The sequence below is a fragment of the Camarhynchus parvulus genome, chromosome 28, assembly GCF_901933205.1.
Source record: "Camarhynchus parvulus chromosome 28, STF_HiC, whole genome shotgun sequence".
NCBI lineage: Eukaryota > Metazoa > Chordata > Aves > Passeriformes > Thraupidae > Camarhynchus > Camarhynchus parvulus.
The window spans coordinates 3166578-3185589 of NC_044598.1; the positions used below are offsets into that span (position 1 = coordinate 3166578).

Below are 19012 nucleotides of genomic sequence, written 5' to 3' on the forward strand. Positions count from 1 at the left end.
CACATTTTTCTTGCACAAAATTCTCTCTACTCTTTCAGGAGCATCACATTTTTGCACATTTTTCTTGCACAAAATTCTCTCTACTCTTTCAGGAGCATGACATTTTTGCACATTTTTCTTGCACAAAATTCTCTCTACTCTTTCAGGAGCATGACATTTTTGCACATTTTTCTTGCACAAAATTCTCTCTACTCTTTCAGGAGCATGACATTTTTGCACATTTTTCTTGCACAAAATTCTCTCTACTCTTTCAGGAGCATGACATTTTTGCACATTTTTCTTGCACAAAATTCTCTCTACTCTTTCAGGAGCATGACATTTTTGCACATTTTTCTTGCACAAAATTCTCTCTACTCTTTCAGGAGCATCACATTTTTGCACATTTTCCTTGCACAAAATTCTCTCTACTCTTTCAGGAGCATCACATTTTTGCACATTTTCCTTGCACAAAATTCTCTCTTTTCTTTCAGGAGCATCACATTTTTGCACATTTTCCTTGCACAAAATTCTCTCTTTTCTTTCAGGAGCATCACATTTTTGCACATTTTTCTTGCACAAAATTATCTCTATTCTTTAAGGAGCATCACATTAACAAAAAAGGGTGTGGAAAGGGATTTTTTTTGGCTGAAAATAAGGGTGAGTTGCATTTCTGGTGCTGTCTACCTGTTCCTGGGAAGTGTGTGACGTCAATGTTCTTCTCCAGGGCTGTGGTGGCTCTTTTGCTCCTCTGCTGGGTGACATTGCTGGGCTGGAGCCCCGACAGGACAATGTTCCCCCTTGATGCCACCTCGTAATGGAGAGTGAAGTTGCAAGGACAGGTGGATTTCACTGCAATCCAGGCCTCCTCTCCCACCTGCAGGCAAGGATAGAAAAGCCAAAGATTTGTTCTGTTAGGAGTTTTGGGGTGATAAAGCACAGAAAACTGCTTGGGTTCCAGGCCACGGGAGGTGTGAGCCCTCTTCTAACGCATTGAAAAGTGCATTTTAATAATAATAATAATGTATTATTACATTAGCACTGTTCTCAGGGGCTTTTTCCACACTAAAAAGGAGCCTGTGTTCACTGCAAGTCTACAGGAGACTGAGCTGGGGGTTGTATGCATTAATGGAACAATAAAGGAATCTCTGGAATCCTGGAAGTTAAGCCTTTTGGCACAGAGCTGCTGTCAGAATTGGTTGAATTTTAGACACCCCTTCAGTAGCCCAGCCCAAAAAAGGAAAGAGTTGGGTTGGGGGTGGGAAGAGATTTGTGTTTGATAGTCTTTGCAGTTTAATTGTGATTACATCCACGTGGCAAATATCAATTCAAACATCACCATGGAATGACTGGGAAGAGATCTGGGGGAAAATGCTGGCAAATTACACAAAGTCTTGATAACAATTTGTAAGTTGGGCACTTGGGGAGGTGTCAAACACACAAATAAATGAGAAGAAATCTGCTTTGTTTTAGTCTGGGTAGCTCATCTGATGCCTGCAATGGGCTCCAGAGCAGCACACCTGGGCACTGAAACTGCACCCAGAGGGGCTCAGGGAGTACCCCCTAAACAAAACCCCCCAAATTCCCAACAGAACAGACACCAGCCTTGGGATTATGGGATTAATCAGCCTGAGGAGCAGCAGACTGTCCTAGGAACACAAACTCCTTCCTTCTGGGGTCTGAGGAGTGGCTGACACTTGTAGGATCCTACATCAGCAGGATTTCTTCCCCTCCTCACCCTCCTGCCATTCAAAGCAGAGCAGTTCCCAAATAAAACCATTGAATCTTAGAAAATCCCGCAGAAATGTTGTGAAAAACTTCTCTTTTTTCAGCTCCAAGTGTTCTCCCTGCAGAATGCACACATGGCACCAACCAGAAGGGCAGAACTGGAACACAAGGAGCTGCTGATGCTTAAACACAGTGAGAATGCCACAGAGGTGCCTCGTGACAGCAAATATTTGAAGTATTAAGAATTCCCTGGTGCAAATGATGAAACAATTCATTAAAAACTGAATGTAGCTAATTGGAACACCCAGTAAGAGCTGGCAATGCATGGGAATAGTTCCCACATCAGCTGGTCATCCAGCTCCAAGCTTTCCCACAGAAGAATTAGTTCTAATCAGGTTATAATAAGAACAATGTGTTCAGATTAGCAGTGTATAATCCCCTTTCCATACCTCAGGAAACTTGAAAAAGATTAATTAGCCATTAAACTTCCATGAAATGCAATGATTAAAAAAAAAGCTCTTATTTGGATACAAAGAATCTGAAACCAACCTCACAGACCTGCTGATAACAAATCAGTGCGTGTTTATGGCCAAAACCCACTTTTTATTTTTTCCACTGAGCAATATACAGACTTTCAGAACATTTTCTTGGGTAGGAAGAAACCCTGAACAACTCTCAGAAAACATTATGCAACAGGAACCATGGTTAAATCAGATCTTTTCTCTAGGAGAGAAATCACAACAGCTTTTATAGGGCAGCACTACATTTTTAGAGAGGCTCCTACAAAACCTACCAAAGAAAACAAGGCAAATCATGTTCAGAGCTCCAGAACTGGAAGATTGAACAGATCCAGCTGAGATTTAAACTGGAAGTTCCAGTGAGACTACACAGCCTTAATTTTGGTCTTTAGCAACTCTGCCACTCCCACTAACATCACTTCCAATCATTTTCAGCAAGCAATCCATGTCTGAGCATTACTGGAGGCACAGCACACACATTCAAATGTGAAATTATGAAGTTTTCCATGCCTACACCCACCCCTCTCTGAGCAGAAAGGGTTGGATTTGTGGATTGGTGCACAGAGCACCCAGGGAATTGTGTTTAGCACCTTGTGGAGCCCACATTCAACAATTATTTGGTGGCTCCAGTGCAGCTCCTGCATCCTTTGTGGTGGAAACAGCTCAAGATCCCAGAATCAGGAATGCCCAGAAATATTTAATTAGAACAAAGTGCTTTAAGCCAAGCAAGGTAGTGGATTTCATTTCATTTCCATGCTGGAAGGTCAAGCCAACATACCTGGAAAGGTTTATCTGGTGCCTGGAGCTGGATGTGGCACTTGCTGGGTGAGTACCAGCTGCTGATGGACAAGTAGTTGGGCAGATATTGATCCCCAGAGGGTTTCCCATCAATTGCTGTCACTTTAGTCTTAAAACAAAAAAGTTACATCAATGTTATGAATAGAAAGCTCATTTTGTTCTTTTTTAATCTCTACTCTCCTCTCCCATTTTTTATCTTTCACCTCTTGACATCTTCACTCCCCAAATATTTGCTCCCCACCACCATGTTAAGGTGCATTTGGAGGAGCATCTTTTCATGGTGGTTGTCAACATCAGTTCTCTTGGCAGCAGCAAACAAACCAGTGTTTGCTGTGTTGAAATCCAGAAGCTGCAGCTAAAAGGCACTGATTTCCTGCTTGTAGCACTGGTTTATAAAGTGCAGGTTTGACAAGATTAGTTCCATTAAAGCCTGCTAATCCTATAAGGAGCTTTTACCCACCTCCAGCCAGACATATTGGGCAGCTGTGGGGATGGAGGGGATTTCAAACTCCACCAGGCCATTCCTTGAGACCAGTTCACTTGTGTAAACATTGTCCTTTGGTGTGAGCTCAGCTTTAATTCGGATGGTGACTCTGTCAGCTGGGCTTCCATCGGGGTAAGTGACCTCCACCTGCACAGTGGGGCATTTATAGAACAATTAGCTCTAAATTATCAGCAATTCCAGGTGGGGAAAAAAATCACTGGGGTCAACTTAAATCAGCCATATTAGTACCCAACACCATTAAAAATAGGATTATTCTTAATCTCACCTTGCCTTTGTAAGGCAGCCCAGGTTTGAATTGTTTCCTGGTGTCCTTGGAGTACTTGATATCAATCAGCTGCTTCTGGACAGGTGTGGAGTCGTCAAAGGTCACCTGCTTGCTGCCATCAGAGCTGATCACCGTGGCCCAGATGTTGACAGTGCCTCGGAAGTGCTCGGGGACATCTGCTGGCATCATGTCCCTGACACACACCTCGAACTCGGCCGAGCCATCGATCTGGGGCAGGGCACACAGGGATGGGGTTGGACACCCACACAGGGCACAGCAAACAGAGCTAAAGCACAGGCACCTGAGGGGGGTGTGCGGAAGGAAAAAGGCGGAAGGGAAAGGGCGGAAGGGAAAGGGCGGAAGGGAAAGGGCGGAAGGGAAAGGGCGGAAGGGAAAGGGCGGAAGGGAAAGGGCGGAAGGGAAAGGGCGGAAGGGAAAGGGCGGAAGGGAAAGGGCGGAAGGGAAAGGGCGGAAGGGAAAGGGCGGAAGGGAAAGGGCGGAAGGGAAAGGGCGGAAGGGAAAGGGCGGAAGGGAAAGGGCGGAAGGGAAAAGGCGGAAGGGAAAAGGCGGAAGGGAAAAGGCGGAAGGGAAAAGGCGGAAGGGAAAAGGCGGAAGGGAAAAGGCGGAAGGGAAAAGGGCGGAAGGAAAAGGGCGGAAGGAAAAGGCGGAAGGAAAAGGGCGGAAGGAAAAGGGCGGAAGGAAAAGGGCGGAAGGAAAAGGCGGAAGGAAAAGGTGTGGGAATGTTCCTCACTCTGGGTCACCAATTGTAGTGGTGTTTGCAGGGGTCCCAGGATGAGGGAAGAGAGGAGAATCTTGACTCCATGTTTCAGAGGGCTGATTTATTATTTTATGATATATATTATATTAAAAGAAAATGATGAACTATACTAAAAGAATAGAAAAAGGATTTCATCAGAAGGTTAGCAAGGAATAGAAAGGAATGGAATTATAATAAAGTCTTGCGGCCGACCAGAGAGTCTGAGACAGCCGGACTGTGATTGGCCATTAATTAAAAACAACCACATGAGACCAATCAAAGATGCACCTGTTGTATTACACAGCTGCAGATAATCATTGTTTACATTTAATTTCTGAGGCATCTCAGCTTGTCAGGAGAAAAGATCTAATGAAAGGATTTTTCATAAAATATGTCCGTGGGGAAAAGGAAAGGGTGGGGGGGAAAGGAAAGGGAAGTTTCATTTTCCTCCCTTAGCCATGGTCTGGACTAACTCTGTCACCTCAGACTCCTGATCTCCTCAGCCCCATATGCTCTTAAAACAGATTAAAACTATGCCAACAAATTCTCATCCCACCAAATCCCAGAATATCCTGAGCTGGGAGGGACCCTCAGGGATGATCGGCCCAGCCCTTGTCCCTGCACAGCCACCCCAACAACCCCACCCTGAGCACCCCTGAGAGCTCCTGGAGCTCTGGCAGCCTTGGCACCATTCCCTGGGGAGCCTGGGCAGTGCCCAGGACACTCTGGGGAAAAAAGCTTCCTCCTAATACCTAAAATCATAAATATATCATGTAAAAATAAGCAATGGCCTCAGTTATAATATTCACTTCTGCATTTTCTTATCTCCCATCAGCAACAAACCAGAACTGTGGGATAAATGTTAAAGAAGACAGATCAGGCATTTTATCATAGGTGGGTCCATGGTCTCCCTCACCTGGGTGGTCTTGAGGACAGGGTGTCCCACTTCATGTCTGTAGTAGCCAACACCATTTATAGTCATATTGACAATTAACTTCCCTGTCACTGGTTTGCCAAATGTGTATCTGAAATGCAAAGGAGATGATTAGTAACTTCCAGCTGGTTTTTGTTTTTCTGGTTGTATAAAGACAATTACCATGTCACCTGCACATCTAGAAAACATTACCACAGGAAGTTTTCCAGATTGTTATTTTTACCATGTTTTTGAAGGCTCTTACATCAGAAAGCTGCTGATGATGATTAGAAATCATATGAAAAGTCTGCAGGAGGTGGGATCCAAGCTCCAGGGACTGCCCTACAACCCACAGCAGTGAAATTTGGTTTGGGAATGTTCCTACCTGGCATGGACAGTTCCTTTCTCACACAGTGAAAGGTCACGGATGTAGCGAGGGGGATCGATCAGCAGCTCAAACTTTGGCAACACTACAAGGAAAAGAAATAAAGCAGAATCTTTCCAAGCAGATCTCATTGCCCAGCTTATAGCAAGAGTCCCCACAGCTCTGACAGGAGCTGGTTCTGATTTATCAGGGTAACACCCAGTAGAGGGTCAATTAATTGGGTTGGAAATGGGAGGGTGTGTTCTGTCCCCACCTGTCAGAGCTGGGGCAGTTCTCTGCTGTTCATGGGGCAGTTTTTTCTTTATCTCTCCCACAGCCAACCCTCCCTCCAGGAGATCTCTGCTGTCCATGGCCACTGAGTGTCCCTGCAGGGCTGATCCAATTCCAGCATCCCATGGGGAGATGCTGCGCCCAGGGGAGGAGCCAAGCATTCCTACCTGGATCCAATCTGAGCTTTGGGACACCAGAACAGCCTTTCCATTGGATACCCAGAGCAACACCAGGCCCATCTGCAGCAGCCCTGGAGCTGCAGAGGAAAACTCCCCCCTTGTGCAGGATCCCTGCTCCAGCAGCAGCACAGCTGGCACTGCAGGAGGGCTGAGCCCCCCATGGGATGGGGCTGTGCCACCCCCTGACACACAGGGGGCAGGGCCTGCTCTGATTCTGGCAGTGGTTTGTTTTCTTTTTTGTACTATTGCATTTGTATTTTTAGTTTTCCTAGTAAAGAACTGTTATTCCTATTCCCACATCTTTGCCTGAAAGGCTTTTAATTTCAAAATTATAATAATTTGGAGGGAGGGGGTTTGTGTTTTCCATTTCAGGGGCGGCTCCTGCCTTCCTTAACAGACACCTGTCTGTTCAAAATAGGATAATCAACAACAGCAACAAACCAAAACCACCTTGGTAAGGTGACCTCAAAGCTCCCAGTTAGCAGTGCCTGCATCCCTGAAATACTTGGCTCTAAGCAATTTCTCCTCATGGCATTTTAAATGTTTCAGGTGTTTCATCTCAAGTGAAGGCATTTCTCAGTGTTCTGTTCTTCCAAGTGCACCTGGGTTAGGGTCAACTCACCATATTTCTGCACCTCAAAGGATTTGTTGTAGGTGTGCCCCTGCATCTCAGCAAAGATGAGCCATTCCCCAAACACTGGCTGATCAGACAGGGGAAAAGTCATATTGACAATGCCTGAAAAAGAAAACAACATTCTCTGAAGTCTGTCACTCTCCAGCCCCTGCCAAGCCTCGCTGAACACCACTCAGTGGAAGCAGAAGCAAAGGCAAATCACAGTACACAGAGGAAAAAAAAAATAAATAATCTGGAACTTACCACAACAAAACGGCTTCAAGTTATTCCATTCTATCATCCGAGAGCCCCGGGGATCCTGCAGGGAGGTTCAGGGGTGAGAAATGAGCATCACTCACGTATTTAACACAGTTTGCAAAATAACTTCCTTTTGTAATACACACACCTCAGTGACAGCTCAAATGTAACCAAAGCCTGTCAAAAATGCCCCAAAAATACCTTACAGCAGGGGTATTTGCTTTCTGGAGTTATTCAAGAGCTCTGCTCCTGTAAGAATGCACACAAATAAATGCTGTCAAGCAGATCTTCCCCCTGCCTTGAAACACCACCCCTGGATGGGATGAACTGACCTCATTCTTAAAGGGAGCTGTACAACCACAAAGAAAAATTTTGGATGAAAAAACCCAGATGAAATGAATCCTGCTGGTTTTGTCAGCATTAAATCTTCAAAAGGAGTGAATCCTCCTGCTTTCTGACAGGAAAACACATTAAAAAACAACGAAAAAAACCCCCAAAACCAAAGCAAACAAAAAAAAACCTACAAAAACCCACCAAATCCCAAAAAAACAACCAACAAACCCAAAAAAACCCCAAAGAAACCCCAAAACAACACCCAAAAAACACCCCCAAAAATCCCCAAACACAGAGGGAACCTCTCTTTCACCTCCTAAGGAAGAGGACAGGAGAGCCCTTTCCTTTCCATGAATTTCTGCTCTCCATTATCCCTGTTTGGGAGCAGAGATGAGGGTGGCCCTGCTCTGCCAGCCCAGCACAGGAAGGATTGGAGTGAAAAGAAACGAGAAGAAATGGGGCTGTCACAGTTATAAATGCCAGTGAGTCAAGCCAGTTCTTCTCAGGCTGAAAAATGGGAATTAATTTCTGAAAGTCAAGTAGAAAACAAGGATATTTGCTGATCATAGCAAAAAACCAAAGGCACAGAGATCAGATAGAGACACAGGGATTGAAAATTGCATTGGTTAGGGGTGGGAATGGCAATAATGGAGAGGAAAAGCTGAAATTTGTTCCTTTAAATGCTACACAAACCTTGTACCTCTACAGGACAGGTGCTAGAAGGGCACACAGATACTCACCACCACATAAGCTTCAATCTGAAAGAAAAAAGCAAAATAAAAGGCTTTATGAAACAACTTCTCTGCTTTTTGTGATGAAGTGTTGAGTTAACATAAGCAAAGTGTGAGACCCAAAGTGACAGAGTTTGAACATCCTTGTTAAGAGTAGCCTGAGAAACACACATTTAATTCAGACACCTATTGGAAAAGGGACAATTTACATATCTGTGCACTACCTAAATAAGGTGCAAGTGTCTGAAAAATTCTTGTCTCTGCTCTGGCAGAGCTGCCTCCTATTTGCCAGCACTCCAAATGTTTGTATTCACCTCTAACAGGAATATGACCAAGTGAAATAAGCTGAATTACAAATAAAATAAGCTGTCACAAGCTATGCACAAACAACTTAAAAATCCAATTCTGTTTCTGCATAAGTGTATTGGAGAGCAGCCCCAAGGCTGAGCATCCAGCACAGGGCAGCCTGCGCCTGCTGAATTGTTTTGCTCTAAAAAGGACCTTTTGGGACTTAAATAATTCTCAAATATTCAAATATCTGAATAAAATGCAGGCTACCAAGTATTCCATCATATTGCACAGTGTGAAAGAAAACAGATTTCTTTACCCTGTCATTGACTGGCCTCAGGTCAGAAGTCACCATGAAGAGATTTATCAACACTGAAAAAGGAAAAGAGGGAATTTATCAGTCACCAGAGCTGAGTCTGAACAAAAGAGCTCACCCTAAAACTCCCCTTGAAAGCAGCCCTAGCATCTGGCAAGTTATCCAGGATGATTTTACCTTTCTGCTTGGGTTTGTAGACAGGTTTGTCAGTCTGGATGAACACAGAGGAGCCCTTGCTGTCGATGGTGACTGTGGTGTAGTTGTGGAAAATGTGCCCTTCCTCTGCCAGGTGCCTGTTGCCCCAAACCTTCAGGTGTGCTTGTCCACGAAGCCCTGAAGGCACCTAAAAAACACACCAGGAGGTGAGGAACACACAGAAAAACCTCTGAGCTTTTGGGGAATGTAATTGACACTGAGGAGAGCAACAAGAGGCGCCTGCTGTGCTTTGGTGTCAATCTGTGTTAGCAGTGAAAGGAAAATTAAGGACATACTACGTTTTCTGCACTCAAGCAGAGTGATGGTTGATCCATGACCTACACATGCAGCTCCCAGAATAGAACTGTGTTGTGTGGGGAAACCAACCCAACAGAGGGAAAAACCCCAATGAGCAACACCAAAAAGTCCCCAAAGCAAAAAGTGCATGCATGTACATGTTCAACCAGCTGCTCAGAGGAATAAGTACTTTAAAATGACTTCAGATTAAAAGTGACAAAGCAAAAAATCTGATACCATTCCAGATGCACATAACTGAATATTTTGTTCCACCACCCCCCTTTAACATCCCAAAGATGACAAGACCAAATTAAGTCCTGAGTTAAGAAGCCAAACACTTTTAAGGGCTTGCTCTTCTAGTCCAGCTCCATTTTGCCAACATTTGAAGTCACAACCCCCCTACAGAATTCTCTACCACCATTTGTATAAAATAACCCAAACACAGAAATTTATGTGGAGCCACTGATTTTCTTTAGTGGTGTAAAAGTGAACTGTGATGGGTTAAACTTTCTTGTTTTCACTCTCCACTTTTCCTCTGATGTGTCCTCCTCAGTGTGTGCCCCAGAATGCGACATTTATTTGTGCCAGAGAGCAATGCTTGGTGTGGCTGAGGAAAATCCCTTATGTGTTCACCAAAAACATGTTAAAATTATTGATACTCACCTTCAGCTTAATTGTTCCTTTATCTAAAATATGAGAGAGAGAGAGAGAGCAAGAGTTATTCTCAAGGTAAGCTCTAAGATTTTAGATGTTTGCAGTTGAGTGAAGGAAGACCCCACACCAGAGAGCTGCTCTCTGCAGTTGTGATTTTACCTGAAATAATTTTCTTGCACTGTGTAAAACAGTCTGCAGGGTAAGTCAGACCCAGTAGAGCTCTCCAAAATAAACCTGGTTCGCATTTATTCGCAAATTTTGCCCAACTTAAATTGCAAAGTGCTCTGTGATTGGAGAGCAGCCCCAAGGCTGAGCTCAGAGGAGCCTGTGCCTGCTGAACTGTTTTGCTCTAAAAAGGACCTGGCCTCTTTTGGGACTTAAATAATTCTCAAAACAAACATTCAAGGGATCTGTTTGGATTGCTGGATCCAGCCATACCTAGGAGTTCTCTGGACCATTTGCTGTCCACATGTGTCAGCATCACTCCCTTTGAATTGCTTTGCAATTGTCAGCCACTTTCAAAGACATCAAGGGGAGGACACAACCAGAGACAATCTGTTCCAAGAAATGGAATGGCTTTCATAAAACTCCCAGTTTTAACATACAGGAGGGTTAAAACGTGAGGGTTAAAGAGCCTGATTGCCTTGACTACACTGCAGCTTCCACCACTACTGACAGTGGCACCACAGGGCTGTGCACTTCACTTTCACCACTGTAAATTCACTCAGTGTTAAGCTGGATATTTACGAGATCACATTGCTTTTACTCACAGCACAGAGGTATCTGGCTTGGATTTTAAAGATTCATCCAACTACACAAACATTACCACCTGTCTCAGCAGCACCCAGTCCTAAAGATGGGGATTGTGTTCCCAGCACTCATTTTGGAGAGAAGAAATTGATGATGATGATGATGAGGCAGATTTTTTATTTTTCTCAAAATTAAACTTATAAATATTCAGGCATCAAAAGGAAGTATAATCACTATAAAACTCTAAAACATCAGTTATTGTATGGGTCTGTATATCAGTTATATGTATTGGGTCTCTGGATGTCTTGGTGCTCCAAAGTTATCAAAGTGTTTGAGATCGAGACCCCATTAACACAATCAACAGAGGAGGTGCAGCAGCAGCAAACCAATTTGTTTGATTCCATTACCACCTAGAGCAATTCTTTAGGAGATACCAAGGTGCTCCCACAGCACCTCAGCTCATCAATCAGAGCTCACCCAGGACCGTTCCATGGCTCCGCGACACCGTCTCTCCTTTGACCACCAGCTGGATCTGCACCGTGGTCTCCTTGGCAGAGTTGAAGATGGTCACACTTATGGCTTCCTCCACCCCAGAGCGGAAAACAGAAGGTGCTGCAATCAAATAACCCCTGAGGAGCACAATTGGAAGTGGTCAGTCAAGACACAGCCACAAGGAAAGTCTTCATTTGTGAGACACTTCTTGTGCAGCCAAAGGAAAAGAACAAATACTCTGTGGTGTATTTGCTCCTGTAGGGTCACATTTGTTGTCACCAGCAGTCTAAGCCCGTATCTAATGTATAAATATAATCTAATGTGTAACTATCTAAGCCTGTATCTAATGTATCTAATTAATTAAATTATAAGATAATCTAATGTATAATCATCTAAGCCTGTATCGAATGTATAAACATAATCTAATGTATAATCATCTAAGCCTGTATCTAATGTATCTAATTGTATAAATTAACAGAGCCTAAGTGGCTACAAACGGCTACAAATCCTTAGGATTTAAATAAAAGCAGTAATATATCCATGTTTATTGCATGTATAATGAAAAATTCATATTCAAGTGAATAAATTCATATTCAAGGGAATAAATGAATGAAACCCCATTCATTTATCTATTATATGTAACAAACTAAATGTCCAACCAGTTAATCATAAAAGAGTTAAAGTTCATGAAGAAATAAGGAGGTACCTGAACCTCTCATAGAGCTGCATAGCCAATGCTTTCTTTGAAACAATCTAGATATTTTGAACTCAATCATATGGCTCCATTTTCATAGTTCAGCTTCATATAGGAGAAGTGAAGGGACTCAGAGGTGATTTTTGGAGCTTTCTAAATGTCAGGGTCAAGACATGTAACACACCTGACCTTGCAGTTTCTACAGAAGCAGCCCAGAAACTGCAGCTACAAAACCGAGCTCGAATTCCCAGCTCTACTACCACATTCTTGTTGAAACAATTAGATCCTGCAAGTTTACAAAAGGCATTATTTTAGGAGGCACACAGAGAGCTTTAAAGCCACCCAAAACGACCTCCCATAGATGCTGCAATGTGAGAGTTTCTGAATGGAATCTGCACCACTCCTCTCTGAATGGCACCGTGCCATGAACTTGTCAGCTAAAAGCATTGCAGGCTCTGAGCCCTTTGATGCACTGGGCTGGAAGCAACATATTTATATTCTCTTCATGACACACCTTTCTGGGGTTTTTTTCCCTACCCAAAAGGATTTTTTTTAAAACAAGAGGCAATTCCTCAGATGCCTTTTCAAGCCAAATTTCTCAGCCTGTGCCTTTCTACAGTCCCATGAGTCAGGTTGCTTTAGCTCATGACTAATTATCACTTTGGGGATGAGGATGATGGTGTTTTACAGCCCCCAAGTAATCTTTTATCAAATTCCAAGCCCATGTTCCTCTCTCAGCAGGCCTCATTGCCATGGAGATCCCATTACCCCCAAAGGAAGTTCAGAACTCTGTGGCATTTGAGTTAAATTGCACAGGGTACTTGCAGATTCAAAACCTTATGGCTGCCAGGTTTGAAAATTCATCAGAATGGCAATAAATAACAATAAAAAGTTACTACTGAGCCTGAAATGCTTGGTAAGAGAGATAGCTGATCTAGCTGCAGAGGGAGAAAGAGTACCAGCTGCATTCAGGATGAAATGATCAGATTTAAACTGTCATGAGCCCAGCACTGCAGTGCCATATGTGAAGCACATGTACTCACATTGTTCTGAATTACTGAAACTCCTTCTGAAGCACCAGTCCCCTGATACAACCATTTAAATCACTTAATAAGTGGCATTTGAAAATTAAATATTGCATTTGGCAATCAAAGAGTTAACTTGACGGGGACTGGACAGATCCTTTAAGCACTTATAACTAACAGCTTTGTCAGGTTACACCAAAACTTGGCAGGACCTGAAATATTTTCTAGTAAGCAAGTGAGAATAAGTTCTCCATGGCACTCAGTTAATGCAGCTATTCACGATGCTATCGGGCTATAATAAACCAGGGATAAAGAACAAAGCAAACCTTAGTCAAAATCAACCTAAACATGCTGGAAAAGAGCTGTGGATTCAGTTCCTAACAGTGCGGGGAAAGTTCTCTGACTTTCTCCCCGGCTGATCTTTCCCACCAAAAAAAAAAAAAAGAAAATCTTCACACGCTGCTCAGGAGCGCCCAGCGCTACCTTCAACCACCCCCAGCTCCGCAGCAGGCGGATTCCTTGAATAACTGCTGGCAGATAAAAGCTCCGCTCCCGGAGCAGCTGCAGGCAGGTATCGCACGGGAGCTCTCTCCTCCTCCCGTCCGCTCTCCCCGCGCTCCGGCACCGCTGGGGACACCTTGGACAGCCGGGGACACCGGGGAAGAGCCGGGGACCGCCAGGGAGAGCGGGGAAGAGCCGGGTAGCGTCGCGGACAGAGGGGGACGGCCGGGGACAGCAGGGAAGAGCCGGGGACCGCCGGGCTCCATCCGCGACCCCTCCGGCGGCTCCGCGGGCTTTGTTCCGCGGCTGCTGAACCCCGCGGAGTCGTGGCCGGGCAGAGCCGCTTCTCCCCCGCCGCCCAGCCCGGGGATGCTGCCGCGGGGTCCCCGGTACTTACTGGCGCTGGCGGGGCTGGGCAGTGCTCAGGCTGCAGAGGACGAGGAGCAGCAGCAGTGCCGGGGTGCGGCGGGGCTCGCAGCCGGACATGGTGCCGGGGAGCCCGGGCCACGGCGCCGTGCGCGGGCAGCTGGAGCCTTTTGTTCCCGGCGAGCGCAGCCCGAGGCTCCGCCGCCCCGCGCCCGGGCTCCGCTCCCCGGTGCCTCTGGTCGCCGCCCCCGCCGCGTCCCCGCCCCCGGGCCGCCCCCTCCTGGCCCCGGTGCCCGCTCGGCTCCGGCCCCGGCTCTTTGTCTGCGGCTCCCCGCCCGCTCCTGACAGCGCCACCGGGGAGGGGGCGAGGGGGGGGCCGCGCCCCCGCCCGCCGCCCCGCCCGGCCCCAGGTGCGCTGAGCCCGGCCCGGCCGCTCCGCTCCTCCGCCCGCCCCGCAGCGCCGCCCGCACGGCTCTGCCGAGCCCCGACAGCCCCGGCAGCGCTGCTCGGGCTCCTCGCCTTCCTCCTGAGCCCCGCAGATGGGAGAGACGAGGTCCCGGGGAGCAGGACCGGGCATGGCAACCCCAGCACGGTCCGGTCCCGGTAACTGAGCTCTGTGCGCTCAGGACTCCGTGGAGTTCTGCCCTGGAGCTGCTTTTCCAACCCAAATTCCAGCCCTGGTGCTCGTCCATCCTCCTCGCTCCCTAGGCCCTAATCTGCCCCTCTCCATCCCTCTGTCCCGCGGTTCCAAGGGCTGGGATAGGAGAGGGAGCCCTCACTGCACCGGCCTGAGGAAGAGCTGCAGCCCAAGAGCAGAGCTCACACAGACCGGGAAAAGCAAACCCAGGGCGACAGCAGAGAGCCGAGGTCACGGAACAAATGCCATCTCCCTCTACACAGAGATATCCAGGAATGATTCCTCTGATCCCTGCTGGAGAAATCCCAGGCACACCAGGGCTGCAGAGAGGAATTCTAGCCCCAGCAATAAATGAAAACCCTCAGTGTAGGTAGTTTGAATAACATTTTTTCCCCCAATACACCTGGCTTACACACACAAATAGTGTTTAGATTTTTATCTTGTGTGAAACTGATGCTCATTTTGATGTCTTCTCTTAAAGTCACTAACTCAATAGCTTTTTGATAAATTCAGATTATCTTGAATAATGGCTAACACTGTGACATGTGGCTAAATTTTTCTACTTAAATCTATCCTAAACCAGCACTGTCTCATGTTTGTGGAGAGGCAGAACAAACCTAAAAAAAGAACAAACTCTTTTTGACAAATTAGACAAGATGAGACTCTGGAAGGACAGGGATCACTTCCCAAGGAAATAATGAGCTAGGAACTAAGAGAAGGAATTTATTAGAAAGTACATTAAAGTGGAATGGTTTAGGTTTTGTTTGTTTAAGGATTTTTTTTTTTTTGGAGACAAATTGAAACAAGCAAAGAACAAATCTGGTAATTCCAAATTGTTTTCCAGTTTCTTCCTATTTAGAGCTACAAACCCAGAACCCTGCCTGCCTCAGTGTTTCCCTGTCTGCAGAGCAGCCTTACTGAGCCAGCCTCTCCTCAGGGAGACACTTCAGGGCATGTTGGGATCCTTGGTTTAAAGATTAAAGGAGGCAAAATGAAAAGAAAGCACCTTTGCTGTTCCCATGGCATGGCAGAGATCAGGTATGTTTGGGCTGAAACAGCACCATGCTTTCAAAAATATTAATTCATTAATTACCTCTACACTCAATCCATATCTTTCTAGAGCAAACCATAAATGGCTCATTACAGACTTGTACATGAGATCTATGAGGAATGTACCAAAAAAGCCACAAAATGCCACTAAACATCCATCCTGCCAACCACAGGAAGAGCTTTGAAGAAGCTCTGGGTAAGGACTTTGAACAAGCAACAGGGTTCAGCAATGGATTGATGAAGGCAGCAAAGTGCAGTTCTAAAGTGGAGCTCCATCATCTTCAGAGTAACACACAAATGTTTATTTCTACATCTCAAAAAGCACAGAGAGAAATCACCCTTCTGTGGAACACAGCCCTTTTGAATTGCTCATTCTTTTAAAGGAGAGATTTCTCCTAAATTGAAGATTTTCCATTTGATATTTACTGACTACACGAAATCTCAGGCAATTACAGCCTCTGAAGACTGCAAACCATCTTCTAATTATGAAGGTATGTGCAATCCTGTAAATAAGGCTGGAATCAACTTGGTCTGAAAAAAAAGGAGGCTTTAGATATAATTTCAAACTATTTACTTACTGAAATGGAATTTTCTGTGCTTGCCAAAATGAATCCCATTCAGTGTGATGCAACAGGTGTTGGAATTCCAGCAGCCGCCTGCAACCCACATCTGGTAATGGTTAGGAGTTAAAAGGAAGTTCTGTAAGAACTGCTCATGTATAAAAACTATTCATCAGTCACATCTATGGGCCATATTCACCCACCCGCTTGCTCTGTGCATAGCTCAGATTTTTATTTCGTTTACAGAAAACGTAATTCTGCTCCTCATAAAGTCTCAGGAATCTCAGGCACTTGGGAGCATGTGGGGGATTGGTGTTGGCCCTGCTGGTGGCAGAAAGGTGAGGGAGGGACAGCGGTTTAGGGAACAAGGTGTGAATCCATCTGTATCGGTTCTGACTGGATCTAAATTCACACCCTGATCACTTCTCATCATTGCCCTGCAGGAGAAGGAATCCTCCCCCATGTCCCAAATACCTCATAAATAAACTGTGCAATGTGAAAATTATCAGACAGGGATTTGTCAAGCAAAAAACCAATAATTTCCAAGTACTGCCACTCACAGCTGGGAATCCTTCTGCTTTTCCCCTCACCTCAATTGTCAGATTGAACCCAGTCAGACAACTCACAGGAAATAAGTGGTAGGACCAAGCCATCAATAATTAGCCCTTGCTAACTGCCTCAGCATGAGTGGTGTCACTCACTTGTCACTCAGATGATCAGATCCAAAGGTATAAAAGGTAATTCTCACTTGCTTAAATATTTTAATGCATGTAAATTGTGCATAAAAGATACTGTACTAAACCCAAGGCTTTTAATCATTGAGTTTTGTGTTAAGTCCTGCACACACTACATTTCAGTAGAAGGTGGGTGAAAAATAAAGAAGTCATCAATTTCCAGAATCATTTCTCTCCCTTTCCCAATGGAAAAACATTAATCTCAGTCATTACACAGACAGAACAAGGCCTTAGTTAATTTTTACAGCATTATATTCATGGTAAAAAAGCCACACCTATTCTTTAACTCTGAGTTTTGTTCTCCCTTCGTGTTTCTGTGACAGCCAAACAGAGATAGCAGAAGCAGAAACTGATAACTGCACAGTGTCCCAGGCTTTGCCACACTCCTGCACCTCCCAGCACTGAGGAAAATGGTTTAACATCAGTCCAGACAGGGTGGCAGAAACCAGACTGATCCTGCCCCCCAGGAATACAAACATCTCTAGAAGAAATTATAAAGAAAGGATAATTAAAGAGCACTTTTCAACTAAGACTGTAATCTAAGTAGCATGTAACAGGATAATGATATTGAGAACATAATTATTAAATAGTTCTGTCAAAAATGGTTATTATTCATCTATAGAGCAGGAGAGTCTGATCTTTCACAGTAATATAACATTTTAATTCCTGACAAAGTGACTGAAATAGCACTAGGAAAGCATTCAAATGGAGGATTTTGAATGATTTAGAAGGAAGAGCACTGTGCTTATCAGAAGGGGCTGTCATTCAGATGTTTAGTCAGAAATAATTTCCCAATTCTCTTCTCAGCTCCTACATGACTGGTGAAATACAATTTGTGTATAGTCTGACTGAACAGTAGAGCCACCTCCCATTTGCAAGAGATACTAAACAAAGGGATTAAGGAATTTTATATCCTACAGGCCATCTCCAAACATACATTGTCCTTATAAATTAAAAAATGAGTTCTATCTGAAGGGGCAACCATAACATAGAAAATTAAAGATCTTGAATTAGCAGGAAACTCAGATTTTGCATATACATTATCACAGAAATATTTTTAAAAGAAACTGATCAGAGGCATTTGAGCCCACTCTGCAAACCTCATGCTGGCTGTACAGACCACACACAAATGCAGCGGAAGAAACAACCTAAAATAATTTCTGTGAGTTGAACAGGAATGCTCACATAATCACTGGAAATGCTCTTAATTGGTGTGGCTCAGTGGTGCATTTCAGAGCTGTTAGATCTTCTGCCCCTCTGGAACTCTTTTCATGTCCTGGCAATCCCAGCCCAGCCAGCAGTTTGTTTATCATATTCAGGATGAATTTCCGGATCTCCAACAAAGTGGTATTTACTCCGAGGCAGGGAAGACTGCAGTAATCCAATAAGTTCTCATTAGCCTAAAATGCAAAAACATCTGCTGGGGTCATGAGCTGCTTTGCTGTTGATGAGCACAAGCTCAGCTCCCTTTGCAGCTCATGTGAACAAAGAGTTGAGGATTTGGGGTGTGGGGAGGGGACAAAGGAACCTCGGGGATTTCCAGAGCTGCAGCTCCACCCCAGAGCACCCTGGGCAGGGGGGATCCTGCATTACCTTGACCCCAGAGCCCCCATCGCAGGGAGCACAGGAATTACAGCAAAAATGCCTTGACTCAGCCCTCCTGAGCTGCTGGTCAGGGGCTGGCACAGAATGTGGCCACAGCACCCAGGCAGGGCAAGCTGCAGGGCAAACCCAGCCTCAAAGCTTTGCCAATCTCTTCTTAAACAATCGAGAATTTTGCAAGGGACAAATACTTCCATTTCTTGCTCCCCCTTCCTCCCAGGCTCTCACCCACCTGGCTCAATTCACAACTGCTTTCAGTTTTTGGAGGAAGGCAAAAAAAATCCCTTCCCCCCAAAAAAGCACCTTAACACAGGAATGTTAACAACTGGTCAAGAATTTCTGGCCTAAAAGATGAATAAATAAGTTATAAGTACTGCACAAGTTCAAACAAAACTAAATTAAATCTCCATTGATAGAAGTTACAGTAAGGAGAACATCATTAATTCCACAGGGGGAAAAAAGACACATAACCTGAATAAAAAGAGCCCTTAATTTGTTTAGGATTCCAACCGATTTAGAGCATGTGACATTGTCAGAAAATAAGTGGAAAATACAAAATAAGTGGTGTCACATCTGTTTAGCTCCTGCTCCAGTGATTCTGCAGTTCTTTGTTGTTGTTTGT

At 44.9% G+C, this 19012-nt stretch overlaps 1 protein-coding gene across 1 annotated transcript in view; it reads right to left on the reverse strand.

Moving 5' to 3' along the window:
- The window catches only part of CPAMD8 (C3 and PZP like alpha-2-macroglobulin domain containing 8), a 64602-nt gene extending 50539 nt beyond the window's left edge, over nt 1-14063 (reverse strand). The window contains exons 1-14 of the mRNA XM_030966689.1: nt 13839-14063; nt 11207-11358; nt 9989-10011; nt 9011-9176; nt 8837-8889; nt 8239-8256; nt 7172-7226; nt 6917-7030; nt 5846-5930; nt 5464-5572; nt 3791-4018; nt 3481-3651; nt 3001-3129; nt 664-853 (exon numbers count right to left, since the gene is read on the reverse strand). Coding sequence (XP_030822549.1) covers nt 664-853; nt 3001-3129; nt 3481-3651; nt 3791-4018; nt 5464-5572; nt 5846-5930; nt 6917-7030; nt 7172-7226; nt 8239-8256; nt 8837-8889; nt 9011-9176; nt 9989-10011; nt 11207-11358; nt 13839-13927 — 1582 coding nt within the window. The 5' untranslated portion in view covers nt 13928-14063. The remainder of the gene's footprint in view (nt 1-663; nt 854-3000; nt 3130-3480; nt 3652-3790; nt 4019-5463; nt 5573-5845; nt 5931-6916; nt 7031-7171; nt 7227-8238; nt 8257-8836; nt 8890-9010; nt 9177-9988; nt 10012-11206; nt 11359-13838) is intronic.
- Nucleotides 14064-19012: the final 4949 nt, after the last annotated feature.